Source organism: Lathamus discolor, chromosome 8 (assembly GCF_037157495.1).
Source record: "Lathamus discolor isolate bLatDis1 chromosome 8, bLatDis1.hap1, whole genome shotgun sequence".
NCBI classification, from domain to species: Eukaryota; Metazoa; Chordata; class Aves; order Psittaciformes; family Psittacidae; genus Lathamus; species Lathamus discolor.
In genome coordinates, this window is record NC_088891.1 from 2,175,936 (window position 1) to 2,200,562 (window position 24,627).

Below are 24,627 nucleotides of genomic sequence, written 5' to 3' on the forward strand. Positions count from 1 at the left end.
GCTGTGTGGTAGCGGCGGTGCCGGAAGGGGCGCGGCGGCGGGCGTCATGGCGGCGGAGGGGCCGCTGGCGCTGGTGACCAGCTGCGCCGCCGGCTTCGCGGCCCAGGAGCTCGTCAAACGTGAGTCACCGCCGCGGGGCCCGGGCCCGGCAGCCCCTCACCGCCACCCGCGCCACGAGGAGCCCCGAGGGCTGCTCTGCTCCCCTCGGCGCGGCCACCGGCCCCTGGGCCTGCCGCGTTTAACCGCCTGCCTTGAGGAGGGAGCCAGCGGCCTCCCGAGTGCCTTAAGGGAATAGGCGGTTCAAGAGAGGTGGTGCAGAGCGCAGGCTGTGTTCTGGGCCCTCCGTACCAAGCAGCAGGCAGTACCACCGCAACTGAGGAAGAAAAGGAAACCCCACATTCCATTGGCCCAGTTCTAGATGAGAATCGACAGTCTAGAGTTATACCCGGACTAGATAATTCGAGAATTGCCTTGGGGTGAACAGGAATAGTACTTTGTAGAACAAGGAAGGACAGGTTCATGAGACCGTCAGGGTTGCCGCTGGCCATTCACCTGGAGAGCACAACAGCCCCTGGGACAGGTCCGTGGCCCACATGGCCCCAAGAACAAGGGGGACACCAGAGTGGCTCAGGAGTATAGGCAAGAGAAAAAGAAGAGGTGGATAAATACCATCCCTTTGGTTTCGACTTTCTATTTATGGAGCGAACAGGCTGCATTAGACCTTAAGCATCGTCCAGTGCGTATAGTCTGAACTCTATAAAGGTCTCTTGCTTTCATGCATTATACTGTTACTATTCGTTGCCCCAGTGCAGAAGCATAAAGAAAGGGAAAGCTAAACCCCTTCCTTTCTGCAGTTATTACAGTTGTAGGTTACAGTTACTCTGTATCACATGCATAGAATTCATTCCAGAGGAAGTGCTTTTCTGGGCACCCAGTTCCCATTTTTATGGCCTAAAAAAGAGTGAGCCCTGAAGTAGAGAAAATTCTGGTGGAATTTTTAGCAATTGTAAAATCAGGGGGATTCCAGGAAAAGGCTGTTTAAATCTTTGTGGTTTTGCCGTTGCAACTTGTTAGTACAGCCTTGCTTTTTAGGGAGCTGTCTCAAATGGTTTGATGTGCATCCTGATATGTGCAACTTACCAACACCATACCTCCTCCTCTGGATCTGCTCTCAGCTGTCTGAGTAAGATCTTACTTGGGACCTCCTAAAGCACAGGGCAGCCCCCGGGGACTGGCTCCTTTCATTTCATTAAACCACATTTTGAACCAAGAATAACAGCACCAGCTCTGCGGTCAGAGGCTGCTCTGTCACAGCAGCTGGGTTGATACTGAATTATTTAAGCATTCCATACCAAAGAATATTATATCGGTCATTGCTTATTTTTGAGGGAGGGATAAGTGAATTGTAAGGTATTATTCAAGGTTCCTGTAGTTTTCTTGGGTTATTTTTTATTGTGAAATAAGTAAAAAAGGAAGATGAATAAAAAGCTTCACAGAAGAAAGTCTTAAAACTTCAGGTTTTTTAAACTAGTACTCACTTTTAAATGTCTCTTCTTCCACTGTTTTTCAGTACCAAAACTGGAGCCTTACAGGTAGTCTTGTGTGTGTCCTCTGGTTGGGTCGTTTCACAAAAGACATTAAAACCTTCCTGAAAAAAAAAACATGATGATTTACTAAAATAAATACCACAAGAATTTAATTTTCTGCTTTAGATAACAAGTGAAATCAGATCAGCTCCAGAAGAATAAGCAGAACAAACATTGTGAAACATTCAAGGATATACTGATAAGGCCAAGGCAGCTCTGGCTGGCCTGGCTGAAGGGGTTTGGTGGATGGAAGCAAAATGCTGGTGTAGTTCTCAGAACGTGTGCTTTTACTGCATGAAAGTGTCACACCAGATTAAAGACATTATTTAGTAATGGTTTAGAGCTCAATGATGAGATCGGGGCCGTTGTATCAGCACCTCTGACGCAGTACACTGAGATACAATATATTTGGTTAAATGTGCTATTAAATACTGTGTTGATGGTAGGGTCCATAGAGCAGCTGGGTTTTGAGTCTGTACCAGAAACATGAAATGAAACGGGTATCATCACTGCTTTCGCCACTGTGTTGATTTCTCTGGTACGTGCTCTTTGTAGGAAAACCCGTCTTATAAGTAGAAAGACGCTGCTTGGAGCATTCACTGTTAGGAGGTGTATGAGAACTGATCTGTCCTGCTGCCTGCCAGAACTTTCCAGGCTAATTACAAGGCTTTTCCCAGTGTTCTCATCCTGTTAAGTGGGAAATAGCTTGAGGATGAGAAGAATATTTGCTAGACATACTTTAATTCGTTCACATTTCCATAGGATGCCCTGAATGCTTATTGATGAGATACTGTGACAAAACAAAGCTGTTTAAAATGCACAAAATGGGACTGGCTTTTCTTTCAGATGTATTTATCCCAAATTAAAACAGAAAACAATTCAGTTTTTAATAATGCTGGCAAATAGGTAAATACTGTCTGATGTGATTCTCTCTCCCCTCTTTTTTGACTGTTTAGGACTCCCCTTCTCCCCCATAGCATATTTCTTGTGTCTCTTTACTCCTTGTATAATTTGCAGGAGTATTTTTTATGGTGTATTCCACCAGGTGGCTCTCAAGGCCCAGAATGGGAGAACTACTTGGTGTACCTACCAAGGGGACTTAGAATCATTTAGGGCTTCGTAGAAGACTGAATTATGTTCTTACAGTATGTATTCAATCTGGAAAACACAAGAAAGAGTGATCAATACCTTAATTCCTTTGGAAAACACCCCTTCAAACAGGAGTTGTCATGGTTCTGAAAAAGATACTGCTATTAAACACACAATATAGCCAAAGCGCTTAAATGTCAGTTGGGTATTAGAGAAAAGGGAACGCTGCTGCAAGAAGCAAGAGATCGACATCTGGGTCTTTGATTATTGTTCAATTCTCTTAAAGAAAGGTCCCTTCTGGTCTCCAGTTCTCCCTTTTCAAAAGGATTTGCTGCCTTGCACTGGCAGAACACTGAGCCTCTGTGTTACAAAAAGGGAATGGATGTTGGGGTTTACAGTTTTGCCGTGCCCTCTTCCTTGTCTTCTGAATCGTTGTTTAATTTATCGTGTCTATATGGAAGGTCATAAAGTTAAAAGTCAGCAAGTTTAAGTCAGTGAAATGATCAGACATGTAAATAACTGAGTTTCCAAAAGCATTGGTCAGAATTTTGTCCACATTATTAGAAATTACAGATACTGCTGAGTGAGGAAGGGACACAACCAAGGAGCTTTCTGAAAAACCAAAGCTGGTGACTGACTGCCTGGAGTGAGCCATACACCACCAGTCACTATCTGTTACTGGACTGAGCCATGCACTGATCTCGTATGCCAGTTGCTGTTTTGTTCTTAAATGGCTTTCTGGTAGAAAATGGGCAAAGTGAATCGTGGACTGGGATAAACTGGAAGAAGAGAATTGTCCATGTCCAAGAAATGTGGTGATCCTGGTATAGGTGGGTGTTAGTACAGGGGCTTTGGAGACTGCACGGGTGAATAGCACCCTTGCCAGGTTATAACCGAGGCTGATACTGGAGCTGGCTTAGAAATTGTCTTGTTTGGTCCCTGTCCTCAAGTAATTCACTGTAAATTTGGAAGCTTCTATTGCTCCAAAGTGCTTTTGTACGCAAGTGTGGGACACAAGTACAGGAATGTCTTAATTCACATCAGCACTTATTGGTAAGACTATAAAGGTTATTTCAGTAAAGTAAGTGTCCAGCATTAGTAAGTGAAGTATTTGTTGGAGGACCTTGAACTCTAAATCATGTTTTTGAGTGACACTAAGCAATGTTCTTTTGTGGCATGAACTTTTCCATGCATCTTTTTAGTACTCTTTAGTGGTGCTGCATTTGGAGGCTGTTTGCATTCCTGTCATCCAGACAAGCCACTTCTGCCCTATGAAAAGGCAAGCTAATTGAGGCAGCCCAGCAGGCCTGCCTACTGTTGTGGTCACAGAGTGACTCAGTTGGTTTTCCAGGCTCTTTGCATGGCAAACCACTGACACTTTCAATGGCTGAGGAGTTTAAAATTAAAAGTGAGTAACTCCAACTCTGTTAGAGATAGGGTTGACAAGCCACCTCCTTCTTGCCAGATTAATTTTATACAAGTTTATTCTGTATGCAAATAGAACTTGATGGGGTTTATTGTGATTCATATCTGATTTAGAGGATATTAAAGTGTTCTCTCTGAATTTACTTCTTTTATATTAAAACACAGGCTGTCCTGGAAAGAAATTTCTGGAATCTGGAGGTGGCAAATGTAATCCTTTAAACTAGCTCCAACACAGACTATATCCTTGACAACTTGCTTTGAGTTGTAGTGTGTATTTCTTTTGTAGTCTCTGCTTGTTTAAAGGGCAAAACCTAATGGTTTAAGAGACTTTTTGTGGCAGAGAACTATTTACAAGATACCCAAACTACATTTACTTTCCTGCCATGAGTAATCAGGCTGCTTTGCAGTTATTTGTTACAGCCTTTCATGCAGGCTAAGGCATAACAAGGCTGAAGCCTTTAGAAGGTTCCCTGCAGCCCTTCGAGGTTAGTGTGCAACGTACATTTTGACTGGGAGAGAAATTCCACAGGGGATCGGCAAAATCTCTTTGGATGAATGATGGGTCATCAGAAGCACAATGGGATGAAAGACAACTGCTTAAAATACAGGAACCAGTGGCATGTAATAGGAAATGGGACATGTCCTCATTCTCCTAGCAGTACTCTGAGGCTGAAATTTGTCCATGAACTCTTTTGTGAGGTGGAAAAATAACCACTTCCAAAGCAAATGTGAAAGTTGTTTCATACTGGCTTTTGAAAATCGTTCTGCAAGTTCTTTCCTTTTGTGTTCTTGCTAGGGTGGCTCACTTCACTGCAGTGCCTTTTGAACAGACTTCCTTTGCTCACCCTCTTCTCCTACCCCCTTTGGCTTTCCAAGTCTCATTACTGATTTTCTGGGTTTCAGTAATTTCTATGGCCTCCTTTATTCTTAGCTTCTTGTGGCCCTACTTGGGGAACAGCCTGTTCTAGCATCTCCAGGAACTGTTTCTCAGTACCTTCAAAAGCTAACCTTTAAGATCTCTGAACCCCCCCATATATTTCTGTTCTTTAACTCTTGATGCCCAAAGCAATTCTAGCTGGCTCAGTTCTATACAACTGACCTGTGCTTTAAAGGGTCTTTAAGTTTGTCCAGCTGGAACAAGATATTCTGCCCGTTCCGGCAAGGTATGGATGGGATCTTCTGCCGCAAACTATAATTCACCTCCACCAGGTGGCTGTCATGAGCAACCTGAGGGTTGCTCCCAGCACACAAAGGGCAGTGTTTAACATCACATTATCAAAGCACTGCCTTGGATTTTAATTGTCGAGCTCCTACATGGAATTTAATGGGAATTACAACTCAATTGTAGTAACTTGCTTTGTTTTCTCATTAGTTACCTTCAGGTTTTGGTCACAGTCAAGCAGTTCTTTACATCTGAATGAACATGCAGGGTTTGTTTCTGCTGTAATAAAGTTTAGGTATTGTCTCCATACATCCTGTTTACAGGTAGCGGGTTTGAGGCTAACACATTAAAAGGTATTTCCAGGAAAAAGGTTTGTTTCTGAAGAGCATCTATACCACCTTTTATTTTGAGAGCCAGACAATAAACTCTTTTGAAGGGTAAGTAATGAACTCTAGCACAGAGTAGATTGAGGTGGAATTTCTAAGGATCTTAAACATATACTGGTTTATTAGAGTAAGAAAAGACAGCTCTGTACTGGCATTCTACCAGCTTCTCTGCACAAACTGTTCTCTTGATGCTGGTTTTATCACCCATCTCATTCATTTCCTTTTATACAGGTATCACAGGAAAAGATGACATTACTGTGGGAGCAACTACAAGTGGAAGAGTGAAGTTTTACCCCTGGACAATAGATAATAAGTATTACTCTGCAGATATTCACCTGTGTGTAGTACCAAACACATTTCTTGTTACTGCAGATATTGCTGAATCAGTGCAAGCATTTGTTGTGTACTTCGACAGCACAATAGTAAGACTCTTCTGCTTCATTATATTGCTTTACCTGTATGATATAGTTGCCTTATCACAGTGCTAACCACAAATTACATTCTTTCATCTTGTGCCATCCATTCCTTTTAGGCTGTTGTACTTAATTGTCAGTAGATCAATGTTAAATTATTCCTGCTAACAACTGAAACTGTTTTCTTTCCTTTTACTATTATACTCCAGGTGGAAGGGAGGGTTTTGGGGATGCAGCTGTGCCAGTGGTTAGGCAAATTTTCCCACCATCTCCAACTACTTCTAGCATATTTCCTTATTCTAATAATGATTTAAAACTAGTTTAAAAATCTAAAGGATTTGAGTCTGTATTCCAAGTAACTTTGGTTTTTCTCCTTTAGAAATCTGGACTTGATAATGTCTCTGAATGGCTTACTTTGACAGAAGAATGGTTACCGGAAGTCATGATCCTTGTTTGTAACAGAGTATCTGAAAATGGTATGAAACCCACAGAAGTTCCATATTAACCTTGCATATAATGATTCATTTTCTAGTTAAATTAACACAATTGCTTCTCAAAATATCAGTGCAAGACTGAGCTCTAAGATTTGATTGAGTCAGGTTACTCTTATGACCAGGAATACAGGTTTGCTTTGGTTCTACATCAGTATATGCAACACAACAGCAAGCTGTAAGGTACAGGTATGTCCCTCTAACTGATTTCAGCTTTAAACCTGGAGTTAATGGCCTTCATTCACTGTGGCACTTCACTTACACACCCCTTTGAGTATCCACTGCAAAGTCATTTGATTTTATGGTAATTGTGAAAAAAAAAAAAAAAACCCAAAACCAATTTTTTGCTTTTCGGAAGCCTTTTGGAATCAAATTCAAAATTGGAGGACCCACACCAGCTACCATATACTGTTTTCCCATACAATCCAGAATGAGCAAACGACTTTAAAGGAATAAAACGTAGCTGAATATTCAACTACTGGTATTAGTCTCAAATGTGTATCTTCACTATGCATTTTTGTTTCCCAATTTCAGGTGTTAACAGACAGAAAGCTCAAGAATGGTGCATCAAACACGGCTTTGAACTGGTGGAACTTAGCCCTGAGGAACTGCCTGATGAAGATGGTAGGACTGCTACTTCTCTTTTAACTTTTAGAATGAAAAAGCACACCAAAATATCTCCTGAACAATTGCAAGGGGCATAACTTTATTTATGTGCTACATGATTACAGCATGGAATGCTCCCAGTTGGTGAGGCTTAGCCTCAGCTAGAAAAGGTCAGGAGGAGGAGGAGGTTATTTCCTCCAAGAAATTCCATTTGTCTCCTCCCAAATACAGCTGCTGTTTATGTAGCACCTACATAAAAATAATATCTGCTCCTTTTTCTGGCACCAATCCTAGGACTGTATTGATCATATTCCACTTTGGAAATAAATCTAAGAACAGGATCCAGGGCAGGAAAATTCTTTGCCTTTTTAAAAAAAAACCCACCAGCTTTAAACTGTTGTGCTTAAGAGAAGTAATTCTGATGGTGACATGACAGGCTGAAAAGGAGATTGTTAAAAACACTTCAGAAGACCATATGCTGTTACACAGGAAATAAACCAGTTTCAGAATCACTGGCTGACCGTACATTTATAACTTGAAAAAACCCATCCAAGTCACAAGTGTGATGTGTGATGTTCCACTCCTGAAAAGTGACTGTGCGCTTCCTGACAGCCTTATCAGCATCAGCCCAACCTCCTCATTGCAGCGATACAAAGACAGTGTTTACATCTTACCTCTACAGAACCAGAATGAGATAAGCGACTCCATTTCCAGGCCTCAGTGGAATTAGTCACCAACATTTGCGCTATTTCAGGTTCACTAAGTATGTAGCTATCACCAGCAAGAGTTTAGTCTAAGTCGTAAACTAGAACACAAGTCCCACCCCTTCCCCTTGCAAGTGCCTAGATACAAATTGTATCCTGGATGGCCAAGAATGCTCCTTCTCTCCCCACCATGTCTTTAAAAGTGCATTTTTTTGGGGGACTTTGTTAGTCAAATAGGGGGTATAGAACACTTCTGATCTATAGAAACCAGAAAAATCAGAAGGGGATATCCCTTAGAAGTGCTTTAAAAGGAAATGCTAACATTAAGTCAAGTTAGTTTTCTGTTGAGTAACTGTTGTAAAGAACAAGCTACTTACCACTTAATGGAACTAATAGGAGGAATAACAAGTCAGGATTGTAATGTTTGGAGTATTGCAGGGGGGTTGGAACTAGATGATCTTAAGGTCCTTTCCAACCCTAACTATTCTATGATTCTTTTCTATGATATGTTCTTTCCTGGATATTTAATATGGTCGCTGGTGCATAGGGAGAAGAGTATTCCAGTGAGTAACATATTTACCCCATAAACACACTGTATGAATTCTAGAAGATAGAGTGAATGCAGTAAACATACTGGGCCATTATCTGTTTAAAAAGTCTGACATTTCTGGCAGCTCATCACAAATAAACCACAGCTCTTGCTGTGACTGTCAAACAGCTGTTTGTGCAGTAAGGACAAGACCTCTAAACTGAGACTCCTGGTAATGACTCTGATATGGAACCCAACAGCAGTATCAGAGGGCAAAATACTTGATCCGAGGGGTCAGAGACAGCTTTAAATTCATTTTTAAGGGCAGTTTCAATGATTGCACCTGTCCCTGAGTCATCCTTAGAGGAAGTTCATTTTTAAGCAATCACATTTTTGTATCCAAAGGGTTTGTTTGTTTTCTTCCCCTATTGCTTTGTGAGACCTGCACAAATATGGGAAGCTGACTAAACTGAGGAAATGGAAAAATGACTTTATACAAAGTGGTGTCAGAGCTATTCAGTAAATAAGTACTAGTCCTAATAATGCTTTCCAAGTCTTTCCAGTTACTGTAATGCACAGGATTACTGGAAAACTTGGAGTTAGATGTGGGTATGGCTTTACAATGATCATTTGTAACAAGCATTGCACCTTTTTTAGATGGTTAACCAAAGTTCTTTCCTTCATAAATGAGGGAAAAGTAATTCTAGCATCTATTGTTATGCCATACAGCATTCTCAAAGAACTTGGGGTAAAAAATGCCTTGCTTTTAACAGCAACTTAAAACTATCACTATTAAATTTACTTACAGGTTACTGAACCATGTGGGCCTCATACTAAATATTTAACAAAACCCCACTGAGCATTTAGATTTCTCTACAAAAGGCTGAGCTCACAGTACATGGAAGTACCGACCAAGAAGTGATGCATTAATGTAGATTTGTTTGGTCTCTCATGAAGCAAAGGCAAGTAATCTGTGGTTTTTAACAGAAGTAGTGATTTATATTGACTGTGAAAAGATAGGACAGGGATTCAGACACACAGCTCCTTACTTTCAGACATGTAATGGGTTTTGGTCTAAGGAGTGCAATGTCTCTCTCTCGGTTTAGATGACTTTCCAGAGTCCACTGGAGTGAAAAGAATTGTACAAGCCTTGAACGCCAACGTGTGGTCCAATGCAGTCATGAAGAGCGGTATGTAACAGGTTCCTCTTACATCAGTTCTGGAGAACACAAGGCCTAGAGGCCTTACAATTTTGGGCAGGAGTTTAAATTGAGCAGTTACAGTACTGCTGCCACTGCATCAGTACAAAGAGAATTACAGCACTCTTCAAGTTTGCACATGGAATAATAGGGTTTCAGGTATTGCTTTCATTGTCCCTTGACGCACAGAGAAACATACAGGCAGTGGGTGGAATTTATTCCTATTTCAGCATCTGTTCATGTTCCTTTTGTACTTGAACTTGTTCTCTACCAGTAACTTGAGTTAAAGACTCACTAACTCAATGAAAAACTAAAGCTTGTTCCTTCATACTCTAGCAACAAGTAACAGGAAGTAGCTCATCATTATCAGCCTGGCCTAAGAACTGATACAGGGAGAAGTGTTACATTCCAAATTAGTTACAGTTTAACAACATACTGTTTTGAAATAGGACTGAGATTGGCAAAGAAGTGATTTCAGGTATCTACTGAAGGACATATTAAGCGCATTGCAAGGACTGTATTCCCTACAGAAAATCCCACTCAAGTACATGGAAACCACAGAATGTTCCGGAAACAGTGCAAAAACCAGTGCTTGTCCTTGCATCTCTTGTTTCACAAAGCCTCATCCCACCAGCAACCTTCCAATGTCTGACTGCGCCCCGATACACAAGTTCCCACTGTTAGGGCTTCTTCCTTCCTACATCTTTTAACTATGTAATGGTTTTGAGTGCCGAGAGGCTTCTGTTAATTCCTTTAACTGCAGGATGGTTCCTGGGACTCACCAGAGCTGGGATGAGAACTACTAAACCAAAAATCTTCTTTCATTTTCTTCCCTTTACGTAGCCTTTTGAGTGTTTCTCATACCCATCAGAATGATGTTCAGGTGGGTTCTAACTTAAGGTACCCACTGTAAAGCAGTAGGTGACCATTTGAGATGGTGTGAGGTTCTCTCACTAGTGCTAAAACAGTTCCCTTAATGGCACGTTTCCTGCATTTGACAGATTTCACAAGGACAGAAGTTAGTCACATATTCAGGTCTTCAGCGAGGAAATTCCTGTGCCTCATTAGTTTGTTCTGTAAAAGTCAGACTCCTTGGAAATCCACATTTTCTATCTCCACAGTGCAGGAACCGCTCAGCATTGATGCAGATTGCTACAAACCCCTCAGGAAGGGAGCTATATTTGGAAGTTTTTGCAGCCTGGATGTGCCTTCAAAGGGAAGCTGTTGAGCTCATTTTACTTAAAATAAAACCTTTTACGACCTGTAACATATCTTTTGCTTTCAGCTTCCTCCTGATCCTGGAAACTGGCTGCCATGTAAATCACACTGCAGCTTTTCCTGCTGAATTACCTCTACCGGCTGGCCATTTAGAAACTTCATGTGAAGATCTTTCATAGAACATAACATATTTGTGTAGCAGTAAATGCTTATAGCACTGTTAAGTGTAGCCTTCCAAACAGCCAGTGTTACAGCACTGCCTTACTTCTGTTTGTATGAGAATTACATTTACAGACAGAGCAGAAATGACTTTTTTCAAGTACAAGTGTTAAAGCCATAGTAATTTAAGGTGTTTTACCTTAAACACTGAGAATTATTCTTAAGTTGGGAAGCAGATTTTTCACACAGCTATTAAGAAAAGTCTTGACCTTTTGATTTTCTTCTATAACCATTAAATACACTCATCTCTCACCGATTCATAAAAATAGGTAATGAATATAATGTAGTTGAATTACAAGCATTTTCACATCAGCTAATACCAAATAAAGCAGTATTATCTCTGGTAAAAGAAAACGAAGCAGTTTTACCTGAGAATCTCCAGAGAGCAATTCCTTTTTGGTATTGGTATGAAGCTGTTGGTTCTCCAGGCCTCAGAGCTCTTCGCCTGAGAACCAGGTGGTTTTCTTCCTCTTATGCAGAAGAAGATGAGCAGTTCTTCACTTAACATCTTGCCCGGACAAAGGTAGTGCACTTCTGTTGTCTTTATCTGTCCCCCCAAGAGCAAAGCTAACTGACCAAAGAGAAACAACTTACTGGCCTTTAAAAGGGGCTTCTTGCTACTTTCGTGCTTAAATAGGTGCTTTAGTGCTCCCAGCTGGAGCTGGTTACCTCAGGTGGGGCTAGGAACAAGCCTGGCTCTCTTTAAAAAAAAAATAGCCTGGTTTAGGGGGACTAAACTTCATTATTTAAACAAATTATGAATTTTGATCTTTTCATTCCAATTTTATACGGAAATTAGGATCACCACATTCTAACTAGAAACAGGTTATAGAGTAGATAAAGGCAGCAGAAAACATTCTGCCATGAAACAAGCATATATGAATCTCAGAGCCATGCTCACAGCACAGCATACTAGAACTCTGACTACTAATGAACAATACCTGTGAAACTCTATGGGCTCCATCATTTTGGAGCCACCACCTATTACAATAAGTGGAGTGAGATAATATTTGGCTTTGATGCTGCCAGAACACTGTGTAAGGCATCACCCACTTCCTGAATTGCACCCAGAAGTTGAAATAACTTTTACATCCAATAAAAAAGCGTTTTTAGGAAGGCTTTTGAGGGTGTGCCTGCAACCAAGTGTTGTGTCTGCCGCCTCCCTAGCCACGGGTCCAGAAACAAATAGCTGCTTTTCAGAGGTCCCTGCTGGAGATTCTAGTGCTTTCTAACTGGGCCAGTGTTCTCCAATTATGCTGGCTGAGGTCTTGTGTATGTGGTGGTGGTGGGGATGGGGCCACTCTCCCGTACAGGCTGAACTCTAATCATAGATACAAAAGAGGTGCATGATTAGATCACTTCATCCACCCCGCTGCCAATGCGGGAACGTTCTCTCTCAAGTACACTCTGGACGGCCATGTCCAATCTAGCTTAGATGACTCAGACACTGGCGGAACGTCCATCTTTAGTTTCCCAAAAAGACGGCTCTTTGCTCAGCCTGCTGAAACCTGGGGAAGCTGCTTTGGTTTGGGTTGAAATCCCAGTCTTATCGCTCAGTTGCCTGTTAGCTGGCTGTTGGACTTCATGGGCTTTCACGTGTCTTGTAAGCGAACATTTTTAAGGCAATTCCTTCAGCTAGACTGATTCACTTCTTCCCAGACCTCTGGTGAGTGATCTATTAAAGCAGTAAAGCCCTATAAAACAGAGCCAGTTGAAACAAATACCTGCTGGGGGCTGGAGGCAGCGGGAGGGAGAGGACTGGGACAGGACACGCATTAGCCTAAGTACACAGTCAAGATTATTAAACAGGAAATGAGGGCTTAGTAATTCTCTAATGGAGACGTGTTTACATGTTTTCTAGAGAGCTGATGGCTTCAGTTACACATTCAACTCTTCAAAATGAGATTTTGTATAAATGGCAAGTCAATTTGGACAGTGCATGAGCATGACATCACCTCAACGTTTGAGGCTAGAGCTTAGTCATTAGGGGAATAACTCAGAACACTTTTTTTTTTCAGGGAAAAAAACTAATATTAATCTCTGTGCTGGCACAAGTCACTTTCCTGGCTGTTTGCAGTACAGTAACTTCATGCTGGTTCTTTCTTAGTTGACTAAAATACAGAGATTTTCAGAAAAACCTCCTCAGTCCCTTGTGTAACTGCAGTTTATTCCCTACTCAGTGCAAGGCCAGCTGAAAACATGGCTCAGGAAAAAAGCCTTCATCATATCATCGATTCTGCATATATTTTAAAGTTTTAGAATGCTTTTTATTATACTTTTAGTTTAATTTAAAAATCCTGCCCTGAGTCTACTAACTTTGATGATTGCTTAGTTTAACATTTGAATTCACTGGGAGTTTTTAGGTTGGATTTAAAACACCATTGAAATACAGAGTGGGTGAGCAGATGCAGACACTTTGCAGTGTGAAAACACACTGGATTTGATGGTTGGGTCCTTCCATGAATTCTGAGTTAGATACTTAGATATTAAGAACTGCCTTTGCATTTACACTAGTGCTGAACCTGTTTTGACGACGTGTATAAGCAAAGGCACTTGTTGCATTTCCTGTATCTAACCACAAACCCAGCGCTGCTTCCCATGGACAGTGAAACCCAGTCCACTGAGCCTTAGCAAACAGCAAATGCTGCTTCTGTATCTTGAGAGCTGCCATTGACAGACTAAATCCTAACAGAGCATGGACTTCACATAAGAAGAGCTTACATCTCTTGTGCCGTACACATCTAGTCCCTGTAGGTAATACTGCACAGTAAATGTTGTTAGTATAGTTTAAAAACAGAGAAAACACAATTTCAAGTGCACTGACACAGTTCCACAGGGTGCTGCGTGTCTTCCCTGAAACAGTCTCTATCCCATCTGGTCAGTTACTGTTCGTATTAACACTGCATTTTCTGTCACACTAACTGCTGGTTTGTTTCCAGACAGGACCCAGGGCTTTGGTCTTCTCAGCACGTTAGCGGGTGCGAACTGTAGCATCAGGTCAGAGGAGAGCCAAGATACAGAAGTAAACAGTAATTCCTATTTCTTACTCTTTGCTCATACTGTTTCTTGTGCTGCTTTTTCCTGTTGTCACACTTGGTGTGGTGGTGCCTTGCTTTTATTCCCTCCTTCCTCAAAGGATGGGTCACAGCCTGTTGTGCATGTTGTTTGTCATTAATACCCCAGAGCAGTGTTTTGTGCAAACCAAACCCTATCACTTGATGGTGTTATTTAAAAAGCAACAAACCTACCATAGCAAACCTTCATGCGGCACCTATTCAGAGTGTTGCAAAAGTGGGTTTTCGTAATACGCATGGTACAGGTTTTGCAGTAAGCAGCAGTTTAAGATAAAGACTAAGTTTTTGAAGTCAAAACAGGAAGCACCTGATTTGCTGCTGATGTTTGTAGGTGCATTATTGGGTACTCTAATACCTGTTTGTTTCCTGACAGCCGAATCCAGCAGCAGCAGAGAGGGAAGAATCCTGTTCAGACAACAGGGAAGATGAAGCTAGCACAAACAACCTACAGATGGACAGCACTGTAGGTACGCTCTTCTTCTGCTTGGCAGATACATTGGAGCAGGCACCCTGGCTGGGATGGTCCCAGAAAGCCACTGGCTTCTTCTCAGTGAAAAGTATGGGATAAACGTGCTTGCCCCAGTCAGTAGAGTATCATTACTGAGTTTGGGTGTTCTCCTTATAAAAATAGGCCCAGGTTTGGATGGGACAGAGCCCCTGCAGCACTGGAAACATTCAGATCTCATTTGATAACATTTCCTGATGCACATACCGCATACATTGTGTATATCTAGAAACATCCATCTAAGAATAACGCTTCAAGCTTTAGGGTTGCAGAGAAAAATCATTACAGTTTGACCCAGCAGGAAGTGAATGATTGAAGCACGCTCTGCCTGGGTCAGCCCTAAGAGGTTCAAGTGTTTTGAGCTACAGGTCCCTAAATAATTGCAGGAGATGGGGCCTTCTTACACATTTTATGTGGAGACATTCTAAAAGATGAGTGTTGTTAGTTGTGGTCTAAGCGCAGTCTCATTACTCTTTAATTTACTCCGTGGCTGCTCCTAGACAGATCATTTTATAATAAGCAAGAAACCTTAAATATTGGATGAACTCAAAAACACTCTTGCAGCATAATGTATCAAAATTAATTACCACTGTAATGATGCTGTGAGTTGTCTGTATGAACAGTCAGTAAATTAAATGGTTCTTTTGCTCCTGTGGGGCTGGAATTTGCAAATGGGCTTTGCAGATGTTAAAATATTGAGTGCATCAGAAAGGCTTTGATACCTGCTGAGAAAATGGAATAACTTACCTTGAAGCAACCTGCATGCATTTGTTTCAGACCCTGTGTTAGACACGGACATTCAGGAGCTGGCCAGCCTGACCACCAGAGAGGGTGACCTGGAGAACTTTGAAAGGCTGTTTTCAAAGCTGAAAGAAATGAAAGGTAACGTGCCAGGTTCTGAGCTCTGTCACCTATTCCAGTCACTCCCAGGCATGAGGGCCAGTGTGGGAGCTGGGGAGACTCCTGGACAAATTCCTGTTCTCCTGTCTGAGGCTGTTTAATCTTTTCATTGTTTGCCCTTTGCTTGATAGTGAAAGAAGCAGCTACTGCTCAGGTGATTGCTGTCACACTGATTTTGTTCAGCCATGAACTAATGCTACGGTTTCCTGTAAACAAACCTGTAACAAGACTCGGGTTTAAGCTCTAGAACTGCCTGCCAATCTCACAGTTCAAAGCAACAGATGTTAGAGGTGAAATCCAGTGCACTCAGAAGCATCAGCTTTCTGGTGACTGGGAACTGTGATTGCTCTTACTAAATCAGATTAGTTTTTTATGATCTTTGGCTTTTGAGTGTTCCCCCAAACCCAGCTGCAAGAGGCATTTCTCTGCCTGCTCACTCCTGAGGGTGACCAGCAAAATTCTGTTCCTTTCCACAGATAAAGCTGCAACGTTGCCTCATGAGCAGAGGAAACTACACGCAGAAAAGGTGAGGGTTTGAAATTGCGATGAATCTGTTAAAACTGGGGTGTTCCTTTCCAAGCTGGCAATACTGCTGTAGAGTTCCTATGTTCAGAGCAGTAAGAACAAAGCACACAGTCCCAGGAAGACTGTCTCCTGTCTCCCAAGAACTGAATAACAAATGGGGGATTTTGAAACACTGGAAGAGGCTTTCCCCTGTCAGAATGTGTGCAATGAGGCCCTGCAGCCACCGAGGGTGTAAGCAGCTTCCACTTAAGTTGATGGAAAAGCCTTGAGCTCAAGGAAAATTTAATATGCCTTAATTAGTACAGGGCTGGTATCAGATGTGCCTCCAAGAACTGCAAATTATTACCTCTGTGTTGCTGACATCACTTAAGAGAGGATTAGCATTGTGCTTAGAACCGTGGTTGCTACATTCAGCTGCTGCTCAGCTTCTATTTTCTGCGTGGTAAATGCAAAATCTCAGTCACTTCAGGGGAATTTTTCCCCCTTTCAAATCTTTTTTTTTTTTGCTGTTTTTAGGTGGCCAAAGCATTCTGGATGGCAATTGGAGGAGACAGAGATGAAATCGAAGGTCTCTCCTCAGATGAAGAAAACTGAGTTCTGTAGCTGTAAGCACTGTAGCAGCCCTCAAGGAGGGATCTTTTCCTGCCATGAGTGTTCATTGTGAAAGCCCCATTTACCTTGAGTTGCTTTCTTTGGTTAAAGGACTCTCCGCATCACTGTAGTAAGTCACACATTCCACAACACCTAATGGTTACAGTGCTTTTGTCTGACTGTTCATTTATTCTCTCAGAGAGAATCCTGGAAGGCGACACGAGCACTGAGAGGAAATAATAATCTGTTTACATTTCCCAAATTAACATTTTTATTGTTTCCTCTTTCGAGTTTTAAGTAAACAGATTTACTGCCGCTTCCCTCTCTACATATGGCTGCTGGTGGTGAAGCGAGTACTTAATTCTGAACTCAACATTTTAGATGTAGGCCTGTTTGATGTTTTTATGTGGCTTTATAGCTGACTTACTAGTTAAAACAAACCAGATTTATATGAGCCATGAAGAGAAAGTTGCTGAATTGTGCCCTGTTGTGGGCTGCCATGCCAAGGCTGCAAGGTTAATCCTGCTGAGTGCCAAAGCCATGAAAAATGGCCCCCAGGCTTTGAATTGTGTTTGTGGCTGTAAGTACATGGTCCTTCCCGGGAAATCAGGTGTTGTGCCACACTCCCGGGGTTCCCATTAGAAGCTTAATTTGGGATTAAATGCCAGACAGATTTCTGCTGCTGTTCCAGGGGTGAAGTTCCCTGCCCAAACCTTCTGCACTGCTTGGCCTGCAAGGCCTAACAGAACGCACAGTCCTGCTGGTGAATTGTCCTGAATACCTAGAGAAAAGCTGTGATTTCAAAACCCCCACCCTGCGACCTGATGCATTTATTACATACTTATGCTCTCATACGTTCATTAGAAAGCACCAGAGAACAAGTCTCACCTGGCTGCTTCCTGGTAGCAGGGCTTAGGAAAGATTCCTTTGTCTTCAGACTGGATATATTAGAATCCCAAACTGGTTTGGGTTGGAAGGGACCTTAAAGCTCCTCCAGCTCCAACCCCTGCCACAGGCAGGGACCCCTTCCACTGGAGCAGCTTGCTCCAAGCCCCTGTGTCCAAGCTGGCCTTGAGCACTGCCAGGGATGGGGCAGCCACAGCTTCTCTGGGCACCCTGTGCCAGCGCCTCAGCACCCTCACAGGGAAGAGCTTCTGCCTAAGAGCTCAGCTCAGTCTCCCCTTGGGCAGGTTCAAGCCATTCCCCTTGGCCTGTCCCTACAGACCCTTGTCCCAAGCCCCTCTCCAGATTTCCTGTAAGCCCCTTTAGATGCTGTCATCTGTTGATGACAGTTTCTGACAACAGTATTGTCATCTCCTGCACTGGCACACAGCCACAGACTGACTGGAGAGTATAAACATGCGAGGGACGTGGAAGACAAGAAGGAAGGCATTAGGCTGGTGGGGGAAGAAAAGAAGAAAGGTAAATCCCTTCCTCTCTCCTTTCCTTCAGCCCTTCTCTGGTGCTTGCCCGGCCTGCCCTATGAAATGATGTGTATTTCCCCCAATACCATTTCTTTACCAGTCTGAAAATGCCACATTAAGGAATCTTATTCAGGAATTCTAAAATTAAGTTTTCCAATGTCTTGGTTTTTTTCATGTCAATAAATTGGGTGATCTCAAGACAGTGGCTCTCAGAAGTTATTTGACAGCTTTACATTTTGAAAGCACTTTCACAGTGGTTCTTGACATTCGTTGCCTCTTCTTGTAAGATTAAGCAGTGATACAATAACAGGCTTTTTTGGAATGTTGTAAATCATTCGCTGGGAAAACACCGCAGCGTTTTCAACTCTCAAGAAATAGATCTGAAGCCTTGTTAGTGCTTTGGAAAGCATTTCTCATGCAAAGACTGAGCAGTGTCTCCACCACAGCAGAGTACTTCTGCTAAGAAGAAATATTCCTTTTACAGGGATACACATAGAGACATTCAAAGGAACACACCTCCCAGGGGTACCTCTTCCAAACAGGATGATAGAGAATGGCTCCGGGCCTTGCTGTGAATCCTAACCCCAGCACAGAGCTGTAACAAAGGACTGAAGGGGGTTCCTTCCAAGTAGCGAATGGTTTTCCATGTTTGTTTCTTGGTAGCTGAAGACTTGTTTTTCCCTTCCTAAACACTTGTTGTGCCACAGTAATAAATGGCAAAACCACGGAGGAAATTAATTGTTAGGTCATTATAAATACAATAAATCAAGAGTCAAATTGAACTGACCAACTCCAAGCATGCCAGTGCTTGCTGTGAACTTTCAGCTCTGAAGGCTACAGAAATACTGTGTTCAAATGAATTACAGTGATGTGTTTCTCAGACAGCCGTGGATTGCTGTGATCAGGTTACAGACTTGCCGGTCCTGAGCACCCACAGTGAGCAGGTTTCCATCTGGAGCCCCAACGCTCCCCAGTTCCAGGGTAGCCAAGGGCTGGGAGGGAATTCCAGTCCTGGTCTGCCCTTTCAGCTTTAGGTACAGCCCTGGTGAAGGGGGAGGATGACACCTGCAAGACTCCCTTGCGCGTACAGACCAAGGCTTGTGACCCACCTTCTGCCTGAACTGAAGCCTCCATGCAGCATGGATTCACTCTCAGCTTTTGGCTAAGGAAGGCTTTGCCATTTTTCATTTACCTCAAGCCTGTATTTTGCTCCAGATTCCCATTTTAGGGCAGACAAGATTGTGATCCTGAAACCCACGATACATTCAGGTGACAACGAGCAGAGCTCGCAGCTCAGAGCTGATTTACTACATCACGCTTGAGTTCTGGCAAAGCCAGTACAAAACCTGGACGAGACCCGTTTATGACCGCATTGTTGGAAAAGTGAATGGAAAAAGTATTCTCGTAAATCCCGTCAGGAAAACAACAAAAAACTCCCTGAGTCTGAGTGAAACCCGACGAGGAACGTTGGGAGCTCATGGAATTAGATCACCATGCGCCTTGGCTCCGGCGGTGATGGTGTTTGGGGAGTGCTCTCTCTGAGGCTAGCCGAACGCTATGGCACCTGACCTGCCTTCCACTGGAACAGCTGCTTCCCTGGACATTCCATGGCTTGGAACTGCCTTTAAATCCCATTAGTTAAAGGAATTAGTTATATTTTTTAATTACTTTTTTAGATCTGGCTTTAATTTCTTAAGCAAAACCATCCAAACTGTAAGAAGAACAAAGCTCTTACCTGTAACTGAGATCTCACATGGATTACTGGGAACAACCTCCATTACACACACCTAAAGGTGCTGCTGCCTCTGAATTACCTGTGGCTTCAGAACTCCAACTGTGTCCTTAAATACATTGTCACAACACTGTTATTTTCTCATGAGCCTCCATTTTCCAATCAAAGTTTATTAAAATGTCAAAAATAGAACTTACAGTTTCACGTAGGAAAGAGGAGGGCATACATAGTACAGGCCTTTAGTAACAAAATAGGTGATAATGCGTAACAAGCTAAAGCACGTAGGAGGCATCACTGCCAGTTAACATACAATCTCAGGTTAAGTCTAAACTAATGCAAACCTGCTCGTACATATCTAGCAAAGGAGGAAAGTGGGATGCTGCCACGGGGAGAGTGAGCAGCAGGGACTGCTGCAGGCTCTTCCAGTAGCCACGTACAGGAGGAAATGGAAGATGAACCAAAGACATTTATGGAGTAATTCCTCATTGTCTTTTAAAGCCTCATACATCAGAGCAGACCTGCAGAGCACAACTCTGGAACCTGGCTGGCCGTTAAAAGCTACAACAGCAACTCGGGTGAAGGCTCCTGCTGGGGAAGTCCTTGCTCTGCTCTAGTCCCCAGGGTTTGCTGCTCAGGTCTGAGGGAGTCTCTTACTCTCACATCAAACTGCCTAATTTCTAGCAATCACCAGAAAGGAACACCTGAAAGGTTCAATTCTGAGTTCCTGTTTGCCCTTTCTGTTCAAAATTAAATATTTGATTCATCTGAATATTCCAGAAAGACAACATAAATACAAAAGCATGTACATGATAAAAACATCTACTGAACTTCTTAACCATACCGCTCAATCAGCTATGATAGTGACTAAGTATTTCTCATTCTAGCTTACCAGCTTATTTGTGAAATCCCGTTCCTCCTCCCTGTCCGGTACCTTAGAGACCTGGGAAGCTCACGGGTGTGTTGTGATGCGGCTGCAGTCCTTCACTGAGCTGCGCTGCTCCTCCTCCCTGTGCTCTCCCAGCTAGTAAGCAGGACAAGGCACTGGGTCAGCTCTTGCTGGGTGTTCTTCACCCTGCAAAGGACTCTGTGGTTCACGCTATGCTAATCCTTAAGGGGAGAAGAAACTAACTTCTCTGTGATTCCTTCTCCAAGGTCACCCCCAGCCTTTTCATGGCATGGAGGGGTAGCCAGAGCGTTGGGGAGATCAGTTTCAATTAGGTTTCTCCACCTTTGTACACAGCCATGCTGATTCCTGGAGATGAATCAAATGGACAGCACTGGATTACTTCTAAGCTGAACACAAAATACAAACTGAAATTCAGTTCAATACATTAATAATAATAAAAAAACCCAAAACAGAACAAGACCACGGTCGTTGAAAACCACAAGGCCATCAGTGTCATCTGCCAGCAGCCAGGCCCTTGTGTGTGGCTACGCCAAGTTAAGAGTCCAAGTTCCTGCTAGTGACTCTCTCCTAGTAACAAAAATGTATGAAATACGGTAAAACTAGCCAAGACTACCACTAAAAATGAGAAGATTTTCCAGTACAGGAATGGAATCTAAGCGAGGCCGTGGCTGACTGCATACATTTGTGCTACATACCAGAGCTACTTCCAGAGAGTTTTAGGAAAACAGGGAAACCCGCCGTCATCTCCGGCCGAACGCCGCCTCTCCCCTCGCATTAGTGTCCTGGCCAATGGCGCGGCTGAGCAGGTTTCACATCTGAAGGGGAATTTGCTTTCATCTGCCCCATCCTTTTCAGCTGTGCAACATCAAAGGAAGCTTGACCACAACATCCCCTGGATCCCAGCCCTTCCCCAGCCTCTCTCTTCGCATGGTCCAGGACTTTCCCTCTGACTTTATAAGGTAACTTTAGAAACCGTAAAGCTTTTATGAATTACTGAGAAGGCAAACAAAGGGGAGGGGAGGAAACTGATACTTGAGTGGAGATAATCCTCTCCATTTTATCTAACTGCTGCTAGACCAGCTTCCATTTTCCATTTGAAGTCATTTTACTTAGGGGATGATGAGGTGAGATTAACCAAAGTCTTCATGCACAACCCAAATCCCATTTTTCAAAAGGCAGCTATTAGTAACAGCAATTAATTATCCTTTATCAAGTAGAAGATACAAATCTGGTTCCCACCAGAAATCCAGGCCCAAATCTTACTTTGGCTTCGTGCTACAGTCAAGGTTTATTCCAGCTTGCAGCCTCTGGGCCAGGCCAGGTTCCTGCGCGCACCATCAGCTCACACTGGAATTAAGATGTCATTTCTGTTGCTAATGCACAAGGCTCCACAGGGTCCAACTTCCTCCCTGATTATGCGGACAATGAAAACTGTTTGCTGGCTAAAACGAGCAAATACAACTTAAAGACACTCAGGGAGGAAACCTGGGGCCACCTTACATAGCACATCTTTCCCCCTCTCCCACTAAATCTCTTCTCAAAGTCAGATACTTCCACAAAAGCAAGGATAAATTTGTGTTTGCAACTATGTTAGAAACCTGCATCTGAAAGACTATGCCAAATCTGTCCTCAACGACAGACCTACTGCTTAAGTGGCCAGAAAACACTTATTTTATACAGCTGCTCTTATTGCACAAGTCCATGCAATCAGAGATTTGACTAAGATCAGACACAATACAAAAGCTTGAAACAGTAAAAGTCCTAGAGAACCTCCAGCGCTATCATACAAGCCATATGGCACAGTGAGAACTCCCAGTCCAAATTCCACAAGAGGATATTCCTGGATGGTTCAGGAGCCCGTCCACCACTGCGTGTCTTCCTTGGAATTTCAATTCCATGTACAAAATGTTGCTTGTTTCCAGAAGAAATCTCCGCACAGCATCCCTTGGTGTGCCTGGTGGAACAAACACCAGCAGAGAGCCTCGTGGATGGTCTGTTCCTGGGTCTGCTGAACACGGGGCACCTCGTGCCCTGTTTTGCTGATGCTCAGGTCCAAGAGTGATGGGTTTTTGCAGACCAGGCAGTGGGCTTGATATCAGAGTGGTCCCGAAGGAAAAGCCTCGACAGGTACTTGGGAATTCCTGATGGGTGTTTGAAATGCTTCTGCAGTCTGCACCCGTGTGGGACCATGGTGCTCTGGAGCTGCAACCGCAACCCGGCACTGCAGGAAAGCTGCTGCTGAACTCGGTGGTGCTGCTTGATTTTACACCTGGGAGCACAACAGGACTAAAGCCTGAACACAAAGTCCATCCGGGTCTGTCCTTCCCAGAGCCGGATCCAGCTCCTGTGTTTGCCTTTCATGTATAAAACCAAAAAAGACAAGATTTCCATAGGAAACTGATTATTACTTTCTCCCCTCCCCCTTCTAATAGTTTGGCACAAATGTGTATGATACTCAATGCAGATATAAAGAAACAGATAATGAGATAGCACTGACAAAGTTACGAGACTTATTTGGCAAATGTGAACCATAAAAAAAAGTGCTAAGGGTTGGTTTTTTTCCAGTTGTGGGAGTTCTTTGCCATGACAGTTGCTGCAGGGAAAAAATACCAGTCTAGAGCATGTCTGTTTAAAATGAACGTTTTATAATACAAGTAAATACACCCTCTCCCAATTTCTCCAGGCAAAAGCACATCTCAGAGCACTGGAATCAGCTGAAATACGTTTTAAACACAAGGGGGTTGTGTCTGAGATGTCCTGGTTCATGTGCAGTCACATGTGAGAGCACAGGACAACTGCGTATGCTGACAGCAGCCACGAGGGCCTGTTCACTTCCATCACTAGAGCAGACCTGGACGCTGGAGTCACAAAGCCCCACTGTTTCCAGAAGTGGCAGATCCCATCCAGAATTACAGACTTTTGGTGGTTAATGCACACAGACTGCAGGGTAACAAAGGCTTAACTTGGCCATGCAGAGCTCTCCATGTGACAAACATCTGCCTAGGAGCAGCTCAAGTCAAACACCTCTGCAGCAGTATCAGAGGAGCCTTCAGTATGGCCTCTTTTGCTTCATGTCAATCCAGCCTGAGGCCATCAGGGTATCAGCTGCATCCCTCAGGCACGGAACAAGACTCTGCCTCCTTGTTAGCAGTCCAGCGTGGGAAATTCATTCCTTTTGGGAGCATTATTGGGGGAATTAGTTCTTGTGTGTGCTTTAAACACTTCCTTTTCCCCCTCCTGCTGCAATCCCAGGGAGGACAGGCATGGATCAGGTGGATGGTGATGGGAACGGACAAGCAAGACTCATCCTGAAGTCCCACGGTGCCTGGCTTTTCAGAGGTGCTGCATGACACGAGCCTGGGGCTGTGTGAAGCGAATGGGAGGTTTCCTCCGTGGCTCCCATGTGCTCACAGCAGCACGGAGTGGGTGCTGGAGGCACAGCACAGCCTCCTCTCTGCTGAAACAAAGTCCAGTTCTTCATCATGATAAACTTCAGCCTCAAATTGTAACTGCAAAGGCCCAGAACGCTGGAACCGAAGTGCTAATGGGTTCAGTGGAAGTGGCTTAAATGGGTAACTATAAAAACAAAATAGAACAAAACCCACTTTCTTTTTAGCAGATTTTCTCATCACTTCAATAACTGGGAATCCGTTCACTGTGTGTTTAACTAAGGGTTAAGCCAATTCCATTTCCAGTCTTTGCTCCCCCCACCCATCCCCAGGAGATGTTTCCTTAGGAGACGCTGGAACAACGAATGCTCGGGGAGCCCATTTGTGTGAGGACCTTGTCCAGCCACTGCAAGGGACCGTTGAGGTGCAGTTCAATCCAGCAGGGAGTACTGGTCACAGTCTGCCGCCTGCCAGAAAGAAGGGGTTGGGGGAGAGAAAAGGAAAAAAGGAACAAAACTTTACCAATGTGAAGAGGTTTTACAGCTACTGGAGC

At 43.4% G+C, this 24,627-nt stretch overlaps 3 protein-coding genes across 5 annotated transcripts in view; 1 reads left to right on the plus strand and 2 right to left on the minus strand.

The window, feature by feature from the left end:
* The window catches only part of IQCH (IQ motif containing H), a 70,118-nt gene extending 58,460 nt beyond the window's left edge, over positions 1-11,658 (minus strand). Inside the window, exons 1-2 of one of the 3 annotated variants that reach the window (XM_065688176.1) lie at positions 11,396-11,658; positions 1,539-1,648 (exon numbers count right to left, since the gene is read on the minus strand). The gene's annotated coding sequence lies outside the window, so the exon portion shown is untranslated. Of the gene's footprint in view, positions 1-1,538; positions 1,649-2,676; positions 2,800-11,395 lie in introns of those variants that run through there. The other 2 variants (XM_065688177.1, XM_065688175.1) reach the window with 2 other exon arrangements.
* AAGAB (alpha and gamma adaptin binding protein) lies at positions 9-18,244 on the plus strand. The gene is made up of 10 exons (XM_065688184.1): positions 9-119; positions 5,880-6,070; positions 6,441-6,537; positions 7,087-7,176; positions 9,498-9,581; positions 13,967-14,049; positions 14,475-14,568; positions 15,384-15,488; positions 15,983-16,032; positions 16,548-18,244. Exons 1-10 carry the CDS (start codon positions 47-49, stop codon positions 16,623-16,625), a joined length of 945 nt encoding a protein of 314 aa, XP_065544256.1. The 5' UTR covers positions 9-46; the 3' UTR covers positions 16,626-18,244.
* A 1,667-nt stretch (positions 18,245-19,911) lies between these two features.
* SMAD3 (SMAD family member 3) overlaps positions 19,912-24,627 on the minus strand; it is a 74,311-nt gene continuing 69,595 nt past the window's right edge. The window contains exon 9 of the mRNA XM_065688182.1: positions 19,912-24,541. Within this exon, the coding sequence (XP_065544254.1) occupies positions 24,418-24,541 (124 nt within the window). The 3' untranslated portion in view covers positions 19,912-24,417. The remainder of the gene's footprint in view (positions 24,542-24,627) is intronic.

Bases quoted from the DNA above. Each gene is read 5' to 3' on its own strand.
- AAGAB (XM_065688184.1), top strand. From the start codon at position 47: ATGGCGGCGGAGGGGCCGCTGGCGCTGGTGACCAGCTGCGCCGCCGGC. The intron at 120-5,879 runs GTGAGTCACCGC...CCTTTTATACAG, and splicing joins GGCCCAGGAGCTCGTCAAAC to GTATCACAGGAAAAGATGAC. The intron at 9,582-13,966 runs GTATGTAACAGG...GTTTGTTTCCAG, and splicing joins CAATGCAGTCATGAAGAGCG to ACAGGACCCAGGGCTTTGGT.